At 44.5% G+C, this 22,764-nt stretch overlaps 1 protein-coding gene across 16 annotated transcripts in view; it reads left to right on the top strand.

Annotated features, from left to right (window-relative positions):
• CLIP1 (CAP-Gly domain containing linker protein 1) overlaps positions 1 to 22,363 on the top strand; it is a 74,233-nt gene extending 51,870 nt beyond the window's left edge. For 11 of the 16 annotated variants that reach the window (XM_078381801.1, XM_078381798.1, XM_078381800.1 and 8 more), the window contains 10 exons: positions 708 to 845; positions 2,330 to 2,436; positions 6,177 to 6,291; positions 10,965 to 11,017; positions 12,281 to 12,301; positions 15,404 to 15,521; positions 16,192 to 16,342; positions 17,507 to 17,556; positions 19,575 to 19,699; positions 20,610 to 22,363. In XM_078381801.1, coding sequence (XP_078237927.1) covers positions 708 to 845; positions 2,330 to 2,436; positions 6,177 to 6,291; positions 10,965 to 11,017; positions 12,281 to 12,301; positions 15,404 to 15,521; positions 16,192 to 16,342; positions 17,507 to 17,556; positions 19,575 to 19,699; positions 20,610 to 20,832 — 1,101 coding nt within the window. In that variant the 3' untranslated portion in view covers positions 20,833 to 22,363. The remainder of the gene's footprint in view (positions 1 to 707; positions 846 to 2,329; positions 2,437 to 6,176; positions 6,292 to 10,964; positions 11,018 to 12,280; positions 12,302 to 15,403; positions 15,522 to 16,191; positions 16,343 to 17,506; positions 17,557 to 19,574; positions 19,700 to 20,609) is intronic. The other 5 variants (XM_072983264.2, XM_072983263.2, XM_072983262.2 and 2 more) reach the window with 2 other exon arrangements.
• Positions 22,364 to 22,764: the final 401 nt, after the last annotated feature.

Here is a 22,764-nt window from a genome sequence, read left to right as displayed (position 1 = left end):
AACTACTTGTGAATTCAATGTTGCCGACGGTTTGGCAGCTTCTTGCCTTTTTATTCACAGTAGGATTTACACTCACTACCAACAGAGATCACCAGCTTAAAAAAAAACCATTCCAAAGACTACGTCATCTTATCTTGCCTGAGCCTGAAGTTTAAGTTTTTGATCTCCAGGAGACCTGGCTTCATAGTGCTACTTGGTTTTATATCTTTGTTCCCATCTGTTGTAATTTCACTGCTGTCCACCAAATCCAGATGCAGGGTCGCTATTTCTCAGTATTTGCAAAAAGGCAACATAGCACAGTCTGTTGGTAGTGATTATTTCTTGAACTATTCCGGGTTTGGGGTTTTGTTGTTTTTTTTAATTTTAAAAAAAGCAACCTAAAATTATGATTCATTTTGTTAGAGCCATGTCTCTCATCTCAGAAACGACACTAGCGTGGGATTGGCATTTAATTTTTGCATGAAGCAGGATGGCTAGTAGATTGGATTGTACTTCCTGAAGTTTCAGAACACACTCCTGTAAACAAACATAGAAACGGTTGTTCTCACCTGTGCAGAGACAGCTTGCAATAAATTGCTAGCCATCTCTATGCTGCTTCCCCAAGGGAATTGATACGGACTTCAGAGACCTACTCTGGAGTAAGTGGCCGATGGCTTTGCAGCCAGAGACCAGCGTGATTTTTTACGGCAACCGTTTTTATCTTCTAGACCGCGCAAACAGCAGAAGATGCTTTGCAGATAGTTGAGCAAGTGACCAAAGAGAAAGAAGCCCTTCAGAAAGAGAAAATGGAAACTTTGGCCTTACTGGAGGATCTGAAACAGGTTAATCAGAAGCTGAAAAAAGAGGTAAGCAACTTACTGTGGCCGTATAGGGGGAAAAGGCTTCAAACTTGGGCAACATGATGCTTAAATTCTCTTTGTAGATAGCCAGCTCTCGAGGGACAGGTTGACTTGGTTCTGAAAGTTGCCCCCAGAGTGCAGATGATGGCTTTGGAAATCAGCCTGTCACTCTTTGGGAGGATGGATGCTTTGAACTGAGAGGGTGCAGAGTTATGTTTTCGGACTACAGCTGCCAGAAATCTCAGGCAGCATTGTGTTATCTTTTGTAACACTCAGACATGAGAGTAAGCTTTTCCCCTGAATGAAATCAGACATATTTCAGCTGAACACCTTCCTCAGAAGTCATAGAGTATCATCATTTAAAAGTAGCTTCTCAGATGTACTCAGTAGTTCATAGTGTAACTGGGAGATAAATTTGTCACACCTCCTGCCTTAGGACTGTGAATTCACTCCCATTCTTGTCATGAGTTGTGAAACATAAAAGAGAAGGTTTGTTTCACTCGCACTGGTGACCAGGGAGGTTTTCAGCCCTCCAAAGGTGCTAGCTAGGAAATACAGAACTTGGAACTATTAGGGTTGGTTGGTTTGTGTATTGAATTTCTGTACCACCTGATTAGTGATGAACACTTGAGCAGTGTAATGAACAAGAAAACAATAAGCTCTCAACCACCCCATCCACAAGAAAACCATCAACACAGCAGGAAGCATTAACAGAAAGAGAATCCTACCAGTGACAGAGAAGACGTTAAGCCTAGGGTGACATCCCAAAAAGGAAAATAAATTAAGGTACATCACGTTGGACTATAGTTTTGGATTACAGCTCCAGGAAACCCACAAAGATGTTAGGGTCGGGAAATCAGCTCATGCTGCGCTTGATTTCAAAAGTGGTGCAAATTAAAATAAAAATCCGGTTCCCTGTAATTCTTATAAACGAGTGGTCAGAGATTATCTGTTATGTAATAACATACATCACTGAGTGCTTGTGAGCAGATGAGGCTTGCAAACAGATGAAAAGCTCTTGCCAGCTATTGGAAAAGGGAGTAAATAAAGGCAAGACTTCGCCAGACCTTTGGAAAGAATGGTGTTCCCGGGACCACCGCCTCAGTGCTTGTCTCTTTGTGTCCCACTGATTAAGATTGTGCCATGCTCCAGAGTTGAAGGGGAAGATTTCGGTCTGCAGAATCACATGCCTGCTGCTTTTGGTATGGCCAACTTTGGATTTACCTTCTGACACACCTGCTTTTCATAACAGTCGCACACACCTCATTCCCAGCAGCCAGAGGTGGACATTTTAGTTTAAGAACTTCCATAGTACCACCGTTCTGATCCAGATTGGGGACCCTTAAAAGCTGCTTTTAGAAGAAATCAAAGGAGACTTTAACGACTCTTCTCCAGTGTTTTGTCTAACTTGGTCCTTACAGTTCTGTTGACCTCCTAAGCCAAGAGTGGTGTGTGTTTATTCCCCCCCCCCATCTTTTTCCTCTTCCAAGCTGGACATCCTTAAAGAACAGAACCTGAAGAATCAAGAAGACTTTAGCAAGTCTCAAGAGCTTCTCAACATGGAGAACAAACAAATGGAGGAGATTAGAAGAGAGCTGTAAGTATTTAACTTCTGCTTTCTAAAAACGGTGTTTGTGTGAAGCTCCCTCTGCAAATAAGCTTCCTGCACAGGGAGTGTTTTCAATTACTTAGAAAATAGGTGGTGGTAAATTTGTGTGAAATAACCATTCTGCCTTTTGAAACCTATGAAAAGAATACAATTATGGATCACTGAAATTCACTGGATTCTCTGTGTGCCATGATCAGTTTCAGCCATGATGCATCTCTTGCGATGTGTCTGTTATTTCACTAACTGAAAATCATATTAGCACTTTAAAATCACAGCAGAAGATTTTTCTCCTTACGAAGGTTTGGACCAGAATCTCCAGTGTAGTAAGGCACACAGGAAGACAACAGGAATAAGTGCAGAGAATATTTACTTGCTGTACATATTTACAGAGTGCTCACAGGAACATCAACATAGGCAGTCAGACAAACAGAACATAAGTATGACAGTCAAAATAGAACTCTGAAGGGCAGACTAACCAGCCTCTTAATTTATACTACCTCCAACCAATCAAATTAATGGGTCACCTCATGGTAGTTAATTCCACACAGCTGTGTCCTCCTTGTCATATAGGCCAGTGGTCCCCAACCTTGAGCCTCCAGATGTTCTTGGACTTCAGCTCCCAGAAGTCCTGGCCAAAAGAGGTGGTGGTGAAGGCTTCTGGGAGTTGTAGTCGAAGAACATCGGAGGCACAAGGTTGGGGACTACGGATGTAGGCAGTGACTAAATAACTGTACCTGCACTAACCAATTGTTAATTATATTTCTTCTTCTTAAAGACCTAACAGTTGAACACCTGGGGTTTTTAAAATATAGTCATTCCTTTGTTAGCTCCCCTGTCCCCAGCTGCCTGTACCCAAAGCTGATCTCCTCTTTTTTTCCATTGCTCTGCCTGTTACTAATCCTGATAATAGCATTACTAGCAGTGTCTTTCAGAAGAAACCATGGGGATTGAATGGGCATAGAAACCGGAGAATTAGGAATGCTTAAAGCTAATTGGGACTTGGTGGCGCTGTGAGTTAAAACACAGAAGCCTTTGGGCTGCAAGGTCGGAAGACCAGCCATCATGAGAGCGAATCCACGCGACGGAAGGAAGCTCCCCTCGCTTGTCCCAGCTCCTGCCCACCTAGCCGTTTGAAAGCATGTAAATGCGAGTCGATAAATAGGGACCACCTCGGTGGGAAGGTCATGGCGTTTTGTTACTACTGCGCAGAATTTCAGTTCTGATAACAGCTCTTTTTTTGCTGTCCATGCCATCAGCACAGCGTTGTTCTTTCTAGAGCCATGTCTAAATCTGAAAGCAACCAGGAATGCCTTAGCTGTTTCTGGATTTAAGAGCAGAACACCATGACTTGGTTATACTCAGAAAGGGCCAGTGTTGTATCAGAACTGCTATTTAGGCTTTATTGGAAAGAAGGCAGGAGAGCCCTTATTTTTCATTTTGAGCAGGTGTTGAAAACAAACCCGTATCTCTTGTGGCAAGGGAAGTAGCAGTACCCAGAATGCCTCCTGAATAGCATCCCGAGACCCATTTTTTGACCCTGAACAGACCGCCATGTTGTACAGCAGTGATCTTTTGCTTTCTGATAACAGAGTAGTTGGGTGTGAGAGAGAATCCAGTTGGCAATTATTACGACAAGAAAGAAGGTTCAGTTGATTCGGGGCTTGTTCTGAAGGTGTCCTTTGCTGCCAAAGTAGTCTCTCATCTACCTTGATCAGGTGTAAGTGGAAAGAAAGCCACCTCACTGGGATGGTGCCTAGGAAATGCACTGGTAGCGAGGGTAGATTCTTGGAGACTAGCATTAGAAACAAGAGATGCTATACGGTTTAGTGCAGAATTGCAGTCTTCGAACATTTATTTTTTCTTCTCAGGGAAAAGAGTGTTTCAGACTGCCTGTGCTAATTTAACTTGTAATTGGGGCACCTTTCATACTCAGGTATGTGTGGGTGTTATGTACAAGAACAACACACACTCTCTTGCTCGCTCTCTCTCCATTTCCAGACGGTATTGCTGCCTTCTAGTTTAAAAAAAGTCTGAGTAGCAGTCTCCTTTTAAGACAAGATTGGTGGGCCCTGAAAAGGGCTATGGCCTCGATTCCAGATGGCCGTCCCAGTGGCTCCTTTGGGTGGAGACTTCTAAAACGGGGTGTTGCGTCTGGTAAAACCCACGTTGAGGTCATTGCAGAAAACGGAATATCCTGAATGTAGGGTCTCTAATTTAGGGCACGTTAATGCACACACTGATGGGCACGTGGCAGGTAGTTAAAGACTAGATTCTGCTCTTCTTGCAACCAGCCTGAGGCTCATGCAAGTTAGCACAAAAGTAGAGATGGGCACGAACCACCGAACCAGAGATTCGTGGCAGTTCGTTTTTTGTCTGAACAGGTGTTTGGCGCTTTCCAGCCTCGCCTCCTCCGGCGGGCCCTGCCTCTGATTGGTCGCCTTCTGGAGCAGGCGAGGCTGGGAAGCGCCGAATACAGGAGACAAAACGAACCGGCACAAACCGGCAGTTCGCGCCATCTCTACGCTAAACCCTCGTTCCATGCTGCGTTCCTTTTTGGCTTCAGAAGGAAATGGGCAAGCCCCTGGCTCCTGGAGCAGATCTGTAGTATTAAGGGCTGAACACGTTTTATGGGAAGGGCCCAGCCGTTCAGTTAAAAGCATCTCCCGCTACATTTCACGTATACAGCCAGGGGGTATGAATCCTACAGCCACATCTGGAAAGAGGTAGGACTGACTACAGCTTCCCATCTCACGAGTCCCAGCACTACTTTGTGACCACAGAATTTGGAGGGACTTATCCATGAGAGTAGGAAGGGGAGCTTACTCTTAAAAATATGTTGGATTCTGGTTGGATGGCTGAGTTTAGGTTAATTCAGGAACTCCACGGAGTATCTGCATTGTGCTTGTTGCGTGCTACTTTTTGGATTCTCCAGCACCGTTTTCCCCTTGTTCGGGGTTAGAGAATAATTAGTTGGCCCATGGTGCCATGGTCTGACACGGTTGTTCCTCACAAGAGGCAAAATTATGGGTTTCCACGTTAAATGAGAGAAGCAAGCCCCCAAACACTGGCCATGTGTTCCACTCGTGGCAATACTGTGGTTACTACAGTACTTATTGGGCCGTCTTATATAACTTAATATAAGTTATGTACGTTATAAAACAAAAATAACTTAAGCCTTATTGCATGCTTTAGCCTGTGCTTTTGCTGTAAGGTCACTGGGATTTTTTTTGTTTGTTTGTTCCGTGTTCTTAAACCGCAGAAGCTGGTTGCTGAATATCCCATTGTCCTGAGGATTTGCCAGTGTTGTCTGGGTCTGTGGGAAGGAGGGCGTCCCGATGCCCGATCCGTCACGCTCCCAACTCACCCCATTCATGAAATAAAAATTTAAATATAGCTGTGTTTTAACCCAGCACACTTACAGCTATAGACAGCTGTAAATGTGCTGGGTTAAATCCAGTTATATTTAGGTTTATGTGATTGTAAACAAAGCCCTGGCGATTCCATGGTAGGTTTGCTTTTGGAGATTGATGTTAGTACAGGCAGTGGGAAGGTCTTAGAGATGTGGGTTGCCTCCTTATTAAAAATCTTATTAAACATGTGACTCAATCTCTCTCATTCTCTCTCTCTCTCTCTCTCTTGCAAGCTGCAAAGCTGATTTCTCTCCCACCGATTTTCCCCCCCTTGCCCTTCCTGTTCCTATGGTAACCATGCGTTCCTTGTCCTCACAGAGAAGTGCTAAAGCTGGCAGAGGCTGAGAAGTCCCAGCAGCTTTCAGCCTTGCAGGAAGAGAACGTTAAACTTGCCGAGGAGCTTGGCAAAGGGGACGTCACAAGTCACCAGAAGGTAAAATCCTTTCACTTGGCTTTTCCAGAGGTGGCGTTCGGGGCGGGCACGGTGTGGATGTGGGCATGCGAGAGAGATCCATTGCATCCCATGCTTACGCTGTAGGGAATTTAACCTCCTGAGATACCCATTCTAGGAAAGCTTCTCTTCTGTATTTAGGCAAGGAAAACCAAGCGACCTCAGAGGTGATTTCACCTTTTTTTTTTTTAATCGGGGTGCGAACTTTTTTAGGCAAAAGTTTGTTCTTGCCTTCTCAAAATGGCCTGTCAATAGGATGCCACAAGCAAAGCTGTTTGTTTTCAAAGCGCCCGAGTGTCCTCTCTGAGAATCTGAGGGGGGAAAGTGGCGTAAGCCCTGGGAAATCCTTTCCAGAAGAGAATTCTGATGAGCAAAGATCATCCTTGTTGATACTCTGTGGAAGGTCTACACTTTCAGAGTTTAGAGGACAGTCCAGCTGTTCTGTTGAAATTTTTCATTTCCTAAATCCCTTGCATTTAAAGAGCTCTGTAAAGGATTCTCATTCAGAGTGCTGTTCTGAAGCAGCCTATTAAAGAACAGAGAGAGCTGGTGCCCATTTGTATAAGGGACACTGCTTGAACAGAGAGGTTGGGGATATCCCGGTACAGAAAAGCTGGGTATGAATGGAAAAAAGAGAATTCTAATTTAGAAGATCCGTGAATGAGTTTCATTGTAGTTGCAGTGACATTTCTGAAGATGGGCTGCATGTCTCTGAAAGTGCACATCTCATGCGGAGGACCGGACTAGCTTTGACAAAATGAATGGGAGTCTCAAAAGACCGCATGCTGTCCTGATGACACTTTAGACTGGGAAAGGCAGCCGGGGGCAGGGGGAGAACAGGGAGGCTGGAAAAGCTTTTTGGTGCCACTCCTGAGCAACCGGTGGGTCGTTTCTGAGTCAGGGCTGTGATGAGGGAAACAGCGAGGTCCGTGTGGGCTTCATAACGAGGGCAGCTTACAACTCGTGCTTCACACAAGAGTGAGTTCCGTTCATGCAGCGGGCTGCAGGTGTCTCTCGAAATCCGGAAGCGATCAAGCGCCCCTTGAGGATTCAGATGCATTTCTCCAGACACGGGCTATAGCAGGATAGCCAAATCAAACAGCTTAGCCTTTTAAGTTGTCTCAAGACTCCATTGTTCTCCCTGTAACAGATTCTAGATCAACATGATTATCCCTCTTGATTTTTTTTTTAATCTCTTAATCCACACGTCCAAGTTCATTCAAAAGAATTTTGCCTGCCTAAATGGGGTTTTGACACAATTTGTATTTACAATCCCCACTTCCAGGGAACGGATGAGAATGAGTGTCTTGAAGTCTGTGCCCAGCTTTTATTTTCGGATATGAGGACTAGGAGCTTGATACATATTTTTTTAAAGGTTGATGTCTCTTTCAGCACTCCTACTGATGGGTAACTCTTGTGGAGCATCCAGCGAATGTGCAGGGTGCCCACAGTTCAGCTGCTCCCATAGTATTGGACTGGGGATTAAAGTTATATTGGTGGCTGTTATGAACCTGAAAAGAAAGTGGGAGAAGAATGCAGGGAGCCTGGGTGTTACATCTCCGCTTCTTCCTACTGTAGTTCTTACCCCTGTGTCTCACTGGAGAACCAGCAGGAATCTCTGGGCTAATTAATGGGAGCTAAAATCGTACGTGGGCTTTATTGCAGACGTAGGCTTTCCAAACCTGGACTGGCTCCAGCAAACTACTCCGCTGACTTCTTTTGCAGGCCTTTTTTTTTTTAAGTGGAATTTTTAATTTGATTTGTAAGGTGCTTAAAACGGTCAGGTAAGTTGCAGCAGCCTAATAAGGGGGATAAATGGATGACAGATGGGTGGGGGGAAAGACTAGGACTTGTTCAGCCCATCAGAGGTCACTAAGAGGTTTAAGGCTTACAGTCAAGATTCCATCCCAAATCCCTGTAACCTGCGGTGAATTCATTTGGGTGTCCAGGCAGACCAGTGTCTCTGAGCCTCGCCCCCAAAGATCAGCCCTACCTGACAGGTTACGGTGCAGATGAAGTGGCTAGTTCGGTGTCTTCATCCCTGGGTCATGATGGAGACGGAGAGAAAGTCCCGTGCCTTAAACCGACTGATGAATTCATGGCTGAATTTGAATTTAGACGTAGGATTTCCTCCACTTTTCCCCCATGGCCTCTGGTTGGCATTCCTCCTCCGTTGTTCTGCGCAGCTCGTGGAGACTGCGAACACCCTGAGCCCTCAGAGCAGCCGCATAAAGAAACTTGGTCATTCAGATCTAGAGCGTCAGTCCACGAAGATGAGCCGGCGGTATCAGTTTCATGATCTGCCCGAAGCCCCACAGGCTAACTGGGTCCAAGGCACACGGGCATCTCACCTAGCCCAGTGGAGAGACCTCCCTGGTCTACTCAGCGTCCCTGTGAGCCAGAGTGAGTTTCTCCTGGGAAATGTTGATAGATTTTCTTAATCCAGGAGCCGCTGTTCCGTTTTATAGCAAGACATGGATTCTTCCCTCACACTTCGTTCGAGCAGGGCATTTATTGGCAGGAGGGGCCATTATAGACAGAACCTCCGATTTCCAGTATTTGTGAGAGGGACCCTTGAACAAGAGAAAGTTCAGAAACGGTCATCAGAAACCCCTGGAATAGCCTCATTTTTCAGTCTTTGAGGATGAGTGCTTCCTCAAAAATGTGTACATAAGCCATCAACTTCTGTTGCAGGTATTTTTGAGCAGCATTGCTATGGTAACCATGTAAATTCTGGCCAGTGTCTGCTTGTGAAGACATATCTGCATGACACATTTTACAAATTTAATGAGTATTGTTTCATCAATGATTTACACTGACATCTGAAGGTTAAAGTGGGTGTGTGTGTGGTGTTGGCTTTTACATTGTGTACTTGGAAGGAAAAGAAGGAATTGTCATCTGCATGGTTATGTAAATAATTATCTCCTTTGCAATTAATTAATTTAAGGATTTCCAGTCAGATAATATATACTTAGCTTAGGGAGATTTTCTGCCCTTGCAGTGGTTCGGGTTGACCCGTTGCGTTCTTTCATTTAGAACTCTTGAGTCTGAAAATGTGGAAAGCTTTGCCGCTATTTTTAAAAGGAATTCCTCCATTCAATAAAATAGTTTTTCATTCTTTCTCGAGATGTGAGGTTTAAAGTAAGAATTTGTGATGAGTGTCTTCTCCTGGTTTTTTCCGTATTGGCCTGTTGTCCAGACCAATAAGCAGATACGCAGCAAAGTCTACCAAAGGCGAAAATGTGTGTGTGTATGTGTGTATATATATCTATGTGTCTATGTGTGTGTGCGCGCGCGCACCAACAACACACACAGACCAGTGGGTGGAGGAATCCCCATAGCATTCATTACACTTTGTGTATAGATGATAAATGCGTCTCAGTAAGAGCTGTTCGACCGTGAAACGGACTTCCTCCGAAGGCGACAGACTCCTCTCTTTTTTTGGCAGAGGTTTTAAAACAGATGCTGGACGGCTATTTGTCATGAAGGATTAAGCTTCGGATTCCCTGCATTGGTGGGAACTAAGCTAGAGGACTCTGGGGGTTCCCTTCTCGTGCTCTCATTCTGTGATTTGGAATAATCCGACAGAGGTTTGACACCAGCTCTAGAACAGGATCTAGGATGGGGGCCTCTGCCGTTCGGAGGAGTGACACCTTTGCAGGTCCCCTGTGAAAAATGGCAAGTGGAGAGAAATGACAGAGGTCCGAGGAAAGAGTGGCGCTGAGCTTTCGTTGTTTCCCTTCGCCGAGCGCCCTGCTCCAGCTTCCCATCTGTGAAAAGGCCGCCTCCTGGGTCCCAAGGCCTTTAGGAGGGTGGGGGTCTTTTTCCTCCAGGTTCCTCTGCTTCCCTCGCTGGAGTTCCCATCTCTCTTTCCTGCACAGCACACTCTGAGCAGTCCTGACGTGTGTGGGGGTGGCAGACGGAGGCCCGGCTGTCCCTCAGAGCGGTCGCCGAGCTGAGCGCTCTCCGGGAAAGAGCTATTTTAGACTTCCAGCACATTCTCGACACAATTTGATGGCTGTTCTAGGCCAGACCCCCCCCCCCCCGGGGCTGGAGCTTTTTTTTTCAATTATTTCGCCTCTTTCAAAGCGAGCAGCAGCATTCGTCCTTTGAGGTCCTGGGTCCAAAGCTTTTTGGGGTCCGGGAGACACTGAGTGGGGGCTGATGTGAAAGGGTTAGCTAGAGATTTTATCCGAGGGAGAGATGGGCGAGGCTCTGCAATTGCACAGAGGAAAAGAGCAGAACTGGGGAAAGTTTCTTTTTGGGGGGACTCTTAACTCCAAGAATCCCTCAGTCAGCATGGCCAAAAAAAATATGAACATTTCCAAGGAAATCTAAGGGCTCAGCAAAATACTGTACCCCCTGAGCCCAAGTGTTCAGAGGGGTAAGAAAGGCATGTATGGGGGCGGAGGGGGGAATGAGAAGCAGAAGGGGAGCATTGGGTGCTCGCGAATCAAAACCAAAATGTAGGAATACAGCCAAGTCAAAGATAATTCTTCCTTTTCCTTTTTTTTTTTTTGCATCTCTGGGAAGAAGAAATTAATTTTGCCATTTTCAGGACCCTCCCACCTAAAGGCGGCAGACGCTGGAGACCGACGTTCATCCTTTTGGTGGTTAGCGTGCCTGGTGAACTCAACTTTGCTTTTCTCTTTCAGCTGGAAGAAGAGAGATCAGTCCTCAATAACCAGTTGTTAGAGATGAAAAAGAGGTAAGCTTTCTCTGCATGTCGATGTGGGTTGTGCGTCCAGTCAAGTGGGGTTGGGGGGGTGGAGAAAACAAGAGGAAAAAATGTGTGATGAAGCTACTCTATCCCTGCGCCTCTCTGTAAATGAATAATCCCCGAGACTGCACATTCCGACCCTCTGAAATGTTTTTGCATGTGGAATACTAAATACATGCAAAGGGTTGCATCTTTCTCATCACTAAAAGGTCGTGGAAATGCTTAACTTTAGGAAGCATTTAACATTGCTTAATTCAGCCCATCCTATTTTCGGTTCTGCAGTTAGATGCTCCCGTCCGTTCTCTGGGTCCCCAGCTTGCTCCCTGCCATTTTTAGCATCCTCTGAAGAGGGTTCCTTTATCGATCTGACAAACTCCCCATGATCAGTGTCAAATTTCCTCAGGAAACAGTATCGCTAAACTTAAGAAGCTGAGAACAGAAGACTCCGGGCTAAACCTTTTAACACACCCTGCCGATCATCTTTCTCTTTCCGTTCGGCCTGCCACGGGGTCCGTTGTATGAGAACGAATCAGATATTGAAATTAAACAGGGGCTGGCCCCAAAAAAGTTCAGAGAGAGATTTCCTCTCTAGTCGTTTAGGATTTATTATAGGGGAAGAAAAGGAAAAAAAAACTAGATATCTTTTTATGGAGGATGAGGTGGCCAAATCATAAGTTCTGAGCCACCTCGGACATCCTCTCTCCACCTCCGTGTCCTGTCTTTTCCCCTCAAAAATGGTCTGCGTGAGATGAATACGGCAGGAAGTATTAAGAGAGGACGGTAGCTAAATGGGGGGGCTTCGTGTGGCTTCAGTTCATTAGACCCATTGTGAATTTGCTGACTGTCTGACTTGTCTCAGAGCCTGCGCTTTTCTCTCGATACTCATTCCACTCCTCTCTCTTCCCTTTCCCACCCTTGCTTCCTTTGCTATATCTGTGTGTCTTTAATGGTAAGACTAAAGAAAGTCTATCCGCGTTACAATAAATAACTTTTTTTTCCCCACAATAAAGTTGTTGTACATATTTTTTGGCTGCCTTTGGTTTCCTCCGTGTCTTGCTTTTCAGTTCGTTTTTTTTTTCTCTCTGTTATTTTGTTTCGTAAAAATACTCAGCAATCTTAAATCTTTTTTTTTCTTTTTACAACAACAACGGAATTCACTTCAGTGCAAATTTAGTTCTTCCTTTACTGTATTTTGCATTTCTCTTTCCATGTTTTCTAACATGTGGTTCTTGTTATCTTGCATTTTTAAAGCTTGCCCAGTATCACTTTAAGGTACTTGCTTCATTATTGGAATTTCTTGGTTTATTTTATGGCAAGGGAAGAATCTGGGTGGTATTTTAAGCAGAGCTTTAAGGAGGGCTTAACCAATATCACCTGTTGGATCATTGCTCTTTGCAACAGTCAGCCAGAAATTGTCTCCTGAGCATGCATAAGACCACAGGTCCACTAAATTCAGTGGTGCATATCCTGTTCATTCCAGTGGCACTTGCACAGCAGACACTTCCGGTGGATTGAGCCCCTTGCAGCCTTGAAAGTCACTGGGAATGTTCCAAACCAACCACCGGCCACATCTTTTTAACTGAGCAGTAAATATCGGTCAGATACAGAAATAAATGTAGAGTGAATTTGGCATACTCCTCCGTGGTGCCCCACTGCCTGCCGAAATGGGCTGCCTTCTAGGTAGGACCTGCCTGAAAGTCACTAGGAAGTGGGCGTGAGAACCTTGGCTATGCATTGAGAGTTTTTCTACTGGCCGGCTTAGTTAGGATGTTTCAGGGACTGCTCACGAGACTGTCTTCGAGGCAGCGGATGGTGGAAGGAACAAATGGCGAACACAGGAGAGAGGTCTAAAGATACTTAAAATGAGTATTGTTTCTGTAGAGCTTTTATCTGCCTAAAGAATACCTTAGTCAATGAGCCACACGTTCATCTCAATTAAGCCAAGAGTTGAGTATCCCTGCCTTATGTTTCAGACGATGCGTCCCTGTGTTGCACCTGACCTACTTCTAAAAGAGGCATTTCCCCTTTTCATACAATGGAGACATGGTCTCCTTGTATCAAGTATAATTTTTTTAAAAATTAAATCTCCATTTTAATCAAGGTACCTTTGTAGTCTGTCGGAGTGTAACTGAGCAATCTGCTTAAGGTGGCAGCTCTAATATCTACTAGCCGCCTGGCTTGCAACTTTCAGAAAGGCTATAAAATGTATATAACATCAGTATAAGAGATTTTGTGATTACCCTTGAATGGCCCATACAGTGCATGTGTTTTGGAGTGCTGAGTTTTCTGTTTTGTTTTTTGTTTGTTTGTTTGTTTGTTTTTTGCCATGCATGTAAACATGCCTGGCCAGATACCCCCTCCCCCTAGTACAAGCAGTTCAGTTCTAGCAAGGCTAGTGTTGTACACACAGTGGCTCCCCTAATTATGCAAGGCCCTCTGCTGTTGATTTAGCGGCCGCGGTCTATCCGTAACCCAGGAGAGCTTTCGCCAGTGTGCTCAAAGGCTCCACAGAAGAGGAGTCAGGCGCAAATGTCATTCAGCTTTTTCTGGAACAAAAGCACAGCCCTGCTGATATTTTGGGAGAGCTACTCTCTGGGCAGCCATTCGGAGGTTTAACATGATTTCCTCAGTGATTTATCTGTCTTGCGGTGGGGGCGGGATCCGATCCAGCTGTGGCGTGTGCCTCTGTATCTGCCCATCCCAGATTCTCCCTGCTTGCTACTTCCATTACTACGAATAGACACCGGCATAACTTCGAAATAACTTCTGTGACGTGTTCCCACTGCTGATTGTGATGCCATTTCTCTTGAGCTGCTGCAAGGACTGTACCGTATTCCATATGCTGGTTATCACGGTTCTCACTAACTACAGATGTGTTAAATTCACAAGAACCCCCCCCCAATGGCTTGCGAGCATATTCATGAGTTCATTAGTTGTGCATTTTGCTCTCTCTTTGAACTGGATAGTTGGCACTCTTTCTGTCTCTCACTTTCTGTACGTATTAGATTTTAATTTCCTTGGGTAGCAATCACTCCATTTGTTTGGAAGGGTCATCCACCACCTTTGTAAAGACATGCCGTTAACGGCATGTCTTCTGCAGGCCGTGTTCCCCCAGAAAGTAGCTGCTCTGTACCATCACAGTTTTTTTGCCAGTGGTACTTCGAGAGGAGCCGTTCTGCGTGTGAATTCTGTCCAGAGACTGGAGTGTTTGTTTCAGGGTTTTGAATTATGGAGGGCCCAACCTGAAAACCTTCCCCTACTAAACTCCTCCGATTCATGAAAACAGTACTTAGGAGAGCTATTACAAAGACAAAATTACAAAAAGCCAAAATACTAAAAGATCAAGGCAGACAGGTCCCAAGTGAATCAGGACATCTCAGGAGGAAATGTTAATTTTCTTTGCCTAAGTTGTTTCACGATTAGTGGCTGCTGCCGTACAAAGTTGGGGCTACTACAAAAGCATGCGCATGGGTTTGGGGGACTTAGTAGTAATAGCCGCCTGCCTCACTGCAGCGTTCTCTGGGCATCTGCTTTTGGGGTCTGTCTCCAAAGCCTGACCTCTTGGCTTTCCAAATACTGAGAGAGGGGTGTACAGTAAGTCCCTCTCACCTGCTCAACGCCCTTTGAGAATATCGGCCAATGCAACTAGCTTCCAGTCACACCGCTTAGTAAGGGAAGATCTCCCAGTGACCCTGTTGCCATTTTTCAGAAATCACCTGTATTTCACTAGTGTAGCGCTCAAGAAACAGTTCCCCCAAGATATCTTAAGGTTATCTTCTATGGCGAGTAATACCCATTTCCAAACTTCAGAGCTGTGTTCTTTATATTAGTCTTGTTACAGACCAGGTAGTCTTCCCTTACAATGTGACTCACAAGCTTGCCTTCTGCAGAAATGCAAATTTTAACAGAAATTAGTGAGGACCAACTGATAATTCCAGCTTCATCTTTGCTTTGCATGACGAGTGCGCAGTTAAGCTTTGCATGTACTTTTTGTTGCTTTTTAATAACTCTTCCAAGAAGTAACAAAAAAAAAAACTAACATTAGGTTCACTCTGTACAACCCTCCTCCACCCCTTTTCAATTCCTCTGAAAAGTCCTATTAACATCTTCCTTTAAATTCAAACGGATACGATGATATGCAGATTCTGGCATGAATTATGTAGGTAAATTTTTTCACTTTATTTCCACTGTTGTAAAATCCCAAATAATGCTAACCAAACGTAAAGCCCCAGTTATAAGGCTATTGAAACTTGTGAAAAGAGCCATTTTTTATTCGTATAATCTCTTCTAGACATGAACTTTTTCTTATCACTCAGATTTTGAAGCCGTGTTAGTGGAACAAGTGTTCTCACACCGTTTGTGTCTCTCTTTTAGAGAATCCAACTTAAAAAAAGAAATTGATGAAGAAAGAACTTCCTTACAGAAATCCATCAGTATTACTAGTGCCTTGATAACTGAAAAGGATGAAGAATTAGAAAAACTCAGAAACGAGGTAAAGAACGGTCCTCCAAAATACTGTATTTGGAAAGCAAAAGTGTTTAAGTGGACTTTGTGCACTTTGTAAACCACTGAGAAACCAGTGGAGCCAGGTGCTGCCAGGGAGTGAAAGAGTAAAAGGAGTGAAAGAGTAAAGGGAGTGAAAAGTAAAATACAATCAGCCAATCCGCCATGTGAAGAGTATTGTAAAAAAACAGTAAAACAGTCCAAACGGACGGTGTTTATAAAACTGAGTCGGCAAGTGCATCCCCAGAAGCTTCTAAAGGTGCAGAAATCCTGGCAAGGTAAAAACCTCTTTACTTGGCAGTAAAGCAACATTATTGTTACTTGGCCTCTGTGTGAATACCGGATCCGACCAAATAAGAGATACGCTCACATGAATCAAAAGCCATTTCTGTCTTTCTCCCAGAAGAGGTAACCTGAAGAGCTGGCTTAGTAACCAGCTGAGTGGCTGACAGAAGGTCCCACAAAGGGTTACGTACTGATATTCACCCCGTGTCGTTTGTCTTATGTTAACCGTAAGCATCTTGTCTCCAACCAGAAGCAAAAAAAAAAAACACACAACCCTAGTTATTATGACTCTCCCCTTCTTTGCTTTGTTCCTTTATTCAACCTGCTAGAATTATTTTTCTACCTACACGCTCTCTCTTCATCATCATTTTCAGGTCACGGTGCTCCGTGGAGAGAATGCCACTGCAAGGAATTTGCATTCGCTCGTTCAGTCGCTGGAGTCAGATAAGTTGAAACTTGAGCTGAAAGTAAAGAACTTGGAACAGAAGCTGCGAGAGAGCCAGAAGTCTCCATCAGGGACCTCAGGTAAAGCCTGCTCTGGTGCATTTGCTGCGTCTCTCCTGTCGCTCCTTGCAAGCAGCGGGCTGGGGGGTGGGCGAGTGTCCCACACCCTGGATCCCCTCAGTTCAGCGGACATCCCTCTGCCAGAATCTCTGTGCTCCCGTGTGGCGCTGGAACGTCATCATTCTAAACCTGTGCTCTGAATGAAAGAAATTACTTTGGTGTTAGTTCAGTTGGGTTGAGCACCCTCGTCACTGCTGTGTGATTGACGTTAATTGGGTAGTGTGGGCAGCATATAAGTTAAATAAATAATAAGTTAAAAAAAATTATAACCACATATCTTGTCACAAGGAGAGTTCTTTAGGAACTATGCACAGCCTTTATACCTCCCTTTTCAGTCGAAAACTATTCCGTAGCGGTTGGCCAACTGTGGAATTCAAGCTGGGAGCACAAGGGAGATACCCTTGCTAAGTATTTTTAGGTGCTTGCTTCCACCCGGAAGTGTTACCATTTTAGGAAGGAGCAAAAACAGGTTTTCACTTGCCCAAGGAATGCTAGGAAGGGCCCTATTAGAGGCAGCTTTTTGAACCTGGCATTGTACCCAGTGAAGATTGTGTTATTGTTACAAGGGAACAGGTTGACATCATAAATGCAATTGTAATTCACAGAGGTATCCTTGCCTGATAGATGCCCCTGCTCCCAGTATGCCCAGCTTCTGTTTCAGTCAGAGGCTGAATGTAAACAATAATTCATCAGATGCTGCCCCAGTATTTGTGCCGTGCGTGTATGGTTGCTGAATAAGCTGGCCAGCCGTGGCCAGTGAATGGCACTTTCCCACACTACTCAGAACAGTGCTACAGAGGGTTTCTACGGGATGCTAAAAACACAGCCGAATAGGCAGCCGAATTCATGAGCATCCATTCCACGTGGTGGAAGAAAGGCTCCATTCCTGCTTGCTGCTGATTCTGTCATGACCAGACTCTGCCTTGCAATCCATGTTCAATTCTACCTGTGTTGGCATGTGCTCTTTCTGTTGACCTGTGATTATTTCTTGAAGGCATACAGTACACTCCTGAAAAAAGAATAGAATCTTATGTAGCTTCATACTCTGAAGTCAGCTAGCACAAGATTTTGATGTATTTAATTCATACTGTTCTCTTCCCCCCTCCCCCATTTTCCCTCCCCAAGATGACACAGCCAGTGGCGCCCTCCGGAATGATAACGAGCAGGAAAGCCAGGTAGGCTGTTGGCTGAACTTGGCCCCTGTAGCAGTCACGTACGAGCTGACAAGTAGCATTCAGTGGGTTTGCGACACAGATGGTTCGTGTGGGTTCACTCCTTCCCTCTTTGTTCCTGATGGGGAAAAAGAATGTCGGATGGCAAGAACCGGGCCCAAGTGTGTGGAGGTGGGGAAGCATTCCGTAGGATGGCGCACACAGAGAAAGGTCGGAGATATCTGGGCATTTTGGCTTGGCACAATGGGGTATGAAAAGGCAGGCGGTGGGATCTGGGAAGAACCGGACTGCTTTTCTAAGGCCTAGCTCCCTGCTTCGGGGGAGGGCGTCGAGGGTGCCCGCAGAGGCCCTGGAGGCGAATGCCCACCAGAGCACAAGGTGGAGCCCAGGTTCCTAGCAGAAAGGGCCTTTAGGGAGCTGGTAGAATTTATATGACACTAATAATCTTAGAACTGCGGAGCTGGAAAGGACCCTATGGATGATCGAGTCCGGCCCTTGTCAAGGAGGCCCAGTGGAGGAATCGAACTCCCAGCTTCTTGGCTCCGCAGCCAGATGCCTAAACCACTGGGCAATCCAGCAGTTCAAGGCTTGGGAGCCTGGGAAGTCGGCTTTTATCAGATGAAGCCGCACGTCTCTTTTTTCCCCTGAATTGTCTCTCTTCCAGCCTTTGCTGGAGACAGAGGTCAATTAACGTGGGCGGGAAAGAGGGTGGGCCCTTGATTAACATCTAGCCTAACATGGTTGGCGCTTGACTGGCAGACGGAGTTCTCCCAAGAGGGATCTGTTCCATCCATATTGGAACGGAAATGGTCCTGTTTTCACATGCCACAGACATTTTCATCCTGAAAGGATTTGAGGTGGCATACTTGGGACGGAGAGGGAGGGCTTTATTTTATGGGGTAGAGGGTTGGGAGAAATCGCCGACAGTGTCCCCCAGGCATGCTTTGGAGTGACATGTTGCACATGGTCTTCGTAGTAAGTAGCACCATTAACATACTAATGCTTGGTTTCTTTCTCTCTTTCCCCCCTTCGTCTCTTCCATCGCTTTGCTTCTTGCTTTCATCTGCTGGGAAAATTATCCTCCAAATCAGCATATGGTTCGTTTCAGCTTTTTCCCCTCCTACTTTTTAGAAGTTAAGTCTTGTTGCTTTGAATTATCTCAGTGTTGTCCAAGCGAGGCAGTTACGGTCGTCTTACCCTCTGGTGAGGCAGTCCCAGAGTTTTCCCTCGGCTCTGCTTTATACAGAGGGAGTCATCCTCTGGATTTCAGTCTTTCACTGGCTCGTTGTTTTTGGCAATAACAAGATTTTAAACAAACATGCAGGAATTGCCTTGCCCTGTCTCCTGCAGCATCGTCAACCGGATGCCTCCTGGAGGCTCTGAAACAGCCGTTTTGTTGCTTGGGAATTCTGGAATTTGTAGTCGAAAAATAGAAATACACCCAGCTCTCCTCAGAAGCAAGACATGAAAACAGCTCCCCCTCTTTGCCTCACCCAGCAATTAAGAGTTCAGTGATATATTGCCTCTGTACCTGGAGGATCTGTATAAGCATCACAGAGCTTCAAAGGATGCTGGATTAACTCATCCAATCTTCTGTTGGAAATAGTAAGGCAATTCTGACATCTTTGCAAACTGAGAGGAGGCCTTTGACGGTTCCCCTACCAATCCCACTTAGGGTGTCACTGTAGACGGCACCTGGACTACAGATTCTTCATTCCAGATCCAAACACCCTTAAGTCAAAGAAGTGCTCTCTTGTACGATGGGTTTTCCTGGTATGGCAATTTGCACTTTGATGTTATTCTAGTGAAAGGGTGAACAAGGCCATTTAATACTTTAAAGGGGTCATCTTTCGCCGTTCTATAAAGAACGTCAGCATACCTTGTTTTGCTGTTCTTTTCTTGTGCATTGCTTATGCCACGTACTCTATTCTTAGTTAACTTTTCTTTCGTTAATCTTTTTCCTTTAAATGTTCTGAGTTTTTCATTGCGCCTCCTGTTTCTTCTTGCTCCCAACCCTTCAGATTGACTTCCTAAATTCTGTCATTGTGGATCTGCAAAGGAAAAACGAAGAACTGAAAAAGAAAGTGGAAATGATGTCCGAGGCAGCCCTCAATGGCAATGAAGAAGAAGCCATTCATTATGACAGGTTGGTGGCTCACGGTGTCGGCTGAGAATTAATGGTCTTTTGCACTTTAGTATCCGTGCTGCTGAGCTAATGATGGGTGTGTGACAATTCTAAAACCTTTGTGTGGATTTCAGGTTCTGGGAGCGTCCTCTTTTTTAACAAGTGAAATCTTAGAACCTGGTAGAAATCTTGGCAGTTCTTAATAGGCAGTCATTATCTGTGTGGGCCCTGTTATGACATAAGAGATTTCCTAAGGAAAGCACGGAAAGCTTCTAGGAGAGTTATGAGATTCTCCTTAATACTTCATTTTCCGTAAGTTGGCCCAGGAAGCGGGAGCGTGACCTTTGCTTCCCAATCCATGTAATTCTGAGGTGAGCAACCATGGATGCTCCTTTTTTTAGCCTACAACTTCCCTAAGCCCGAGGTACAGTGGCCAATGGTAAGGGATGATAGGAGTTGTAGTCTAGAATGTCACCGAAATTTTCCCCACCTGGTATAATGCATGGAGGCCGAGCCTCTATTTTTCTTAATCATTCTGTTTTCTACAGATGTTCCCCCTGAACATTTGGCCCCGGTCTGGATCCGGCCCACCTGCTGGATCCTCCGAAGGGACCTCGTTCTTGCCACCCACTTCCTGACTGCTTTGCCTTCCATCCGCTGAGCAATGTCTGGCTCCTACAGCTCTGTGCTGCCCAGCTTACAGAAGGGAAACAGCAGCATGGAGGGGCAGAGTAAGAGGGAGGGAGGCGCACATGTGTGTGGCCAAGAGAGAAGTGATGATTGAAAGACACCATGTGCTGCTGGCTTTTCCCAGTGTCACTACATAAGATTTCTAACAGCTCCTGGTTTCAAATGTACATTTGAAACCTTTTAGTGTGTTTAAAAGGGATGTGCCCCCAGTCTCATGTGCCAACCGTCTGACTCTCCACAGTGAGGAAGAAAACCAAACCAAGAAGAAACCTCGCCTTTTCTGCGACATTTGTGACTGTTTCGATCTCCACGACACGGAAGATTGTCCAACGCAAGCGCAGGCCTCGGACGAACCTCCACACTCCACGTACCACGGCAGCCGGAAAGAAGAGCGCCCGTATTGTAACATCTGCGAAGTGTTTGGCCACTGGACGACAAGCTGCAACGATGACGAGACCTTCTGACGCAGGAGAGGACCGGGGGGGGCGAGATTCTGTGCCCAAGTCTGACCTCGTCCACCACCAGCGTTTTAAGGGTGCTGAGGTCCGGGGAGGGGGGGAATTGGACAGCCGCCCTTGACCTCCCCACCCCCTTCTCCACCGACAGAGATATTTTGATCTTCCACAGCAAAGTATTTTATTCCGCTCTTACTCAACTAAAAATAAATAATTTTACTAGGCACATTGCTGCCATTTTCATTTTCAACTCCTAGAGCTGTGTCATCTTTACAAAGAAACTTATCTCATTTCACGTTCATTCACCGACAGGGTGGGAAACACTCGTTCAGTTTTAGCTTATTTAAGTACCTTTAAAATTATGCTGTTAATTTTCAGATTTGCACTAAACTCTTAAAAGCTGCAATTGTAATGTTTTTTAGATTTTGTAAAGCTTTTTGACACTGGAATGCGTTAAAAGAGATTGAGCTTTTTTTCTATTAGTTTCAGCTGCTCGATTCTCTCTTGATTAAATACGTGAACTCTGGTGCGCTACCGAGAGATCAGTGTAGTGCCTTGGTTTCAGCAAAATTTCTAAGCAAAAAATAAATAATAAAAAATACACTATTGTGTGGAAATGTTTTACAAAGAAATGTTTATGCTGAGCACAGTGAGAACACCCCTTTCCACGTTCTTTCAGCTTCTGTAGAAGTAATTGTACATAAGTACATATATAAATATATTTAAGAAAAGATTTATATTTTGAAAAATGATCTTATTGTCTTCAGTGCTTCTGTTCAGCTGAACTCCTCAGAGGACTTTGTGCACGGCACAGTAACTTGATTTAATAACTTTAAGTAGCCTCAATCCTGGGAGATTTTTTTTCCTGACTGTGGGTTTTTTTGTGTATACAAAAGAATCTTCCAGCAAATTTGTATCCTGTAACAGGTTTATTTTTTTTAATTGTTAAAGTACATTCTGATATCAAGACTTTTTAAAATGAATAAATAATTTATTTATTTCCCTTTTGTTCCAGATGAATGTAAAAAAAAAGTCAAGTATTTAATCATTGCAGATTTTCTAAGAGGCAAAATCTTTACAAGAAATGGGAAAGAGTAAGGCCAACAGGACACACTTCTTAGGGTGAAATGGTGCCATCTTTATTTTAATGCATGTGATGTTCCTGATGAGATTACTCTGTCATGGAGTTGAAGATGTATGTACTACTTAACAAAAGTAAGGGTGATACCACATAAGTTGGTTTATATCTCTTCTTTTGAATGTAATATATATACATATATATATATCTTCCCTGCTCTCTGTACATTAAAGAGGAATTTAACTCTTGTATAACTAAATATATCAGCACCTCTGGTGTATTTTTTTCCTCCAGATTACAGACTGACTGTCTTTGGCATTTGAGTAGGTCAACCTAATGTAATTGTTTGAAATTTGGAGTTATGAATGTATTTATCGGGATAGCTTAAAAACAGCAGGGAAGTTCAGTATTAAAGTAAACTGAGTGTACTGTATCTTTAATAAAATGGTTATTTGCTTGTCATCTGCATTGCATTTCTTCCTTTGCCTTAAAGTTACCTAAGGCCAGCATGTCAGTGGTGTTTCTGGGCAACTGGGCTGAGCGATACCAAATTTGCCAAGCCTGACTTCTGAATAGATGTGTATGATTGTACTTTTTAAGGTTTGGGGAAGGATGAACTCACCAGAAGGAAAACGCTTTCACCAGGAGGCCCAACCTAACCAAAATTCATGAAGCCTCTCACAGAAAAAAGAGCAATAGCATTTTTCCTACAGTTGTTTTTTTTTTTAATTAATTGAACTCCCACCTTATTTGCACCAGATTTTCTTGCCTAGATTTTATGGACATGTCTAAGGTATTTCAAACCAATGTTAAAAGCATTCCAGGGATTCCCTCTCTGCCCCCCTAATTTGTGTATGTAAATA

Source organism: Pogona vitticeps, chromosome 14 (assembly GCF_051106095.1).
Source record: "Pogona vitticeps strain Pit_001003342236 chromosome 14, PviZW2.1, whole genome shotgun sequence".
In the NCBI taxonomy this organism is placed as follows: domain Eukaryota; kingdom Metazoa; phylum Chordata; class Lepidosauria; order Squamata; family Agamidae; genus Pogona; species Pogona vitticeps.
This window is presented reverse-complemented; position numbering and strand designations above follow the sequence as displayed.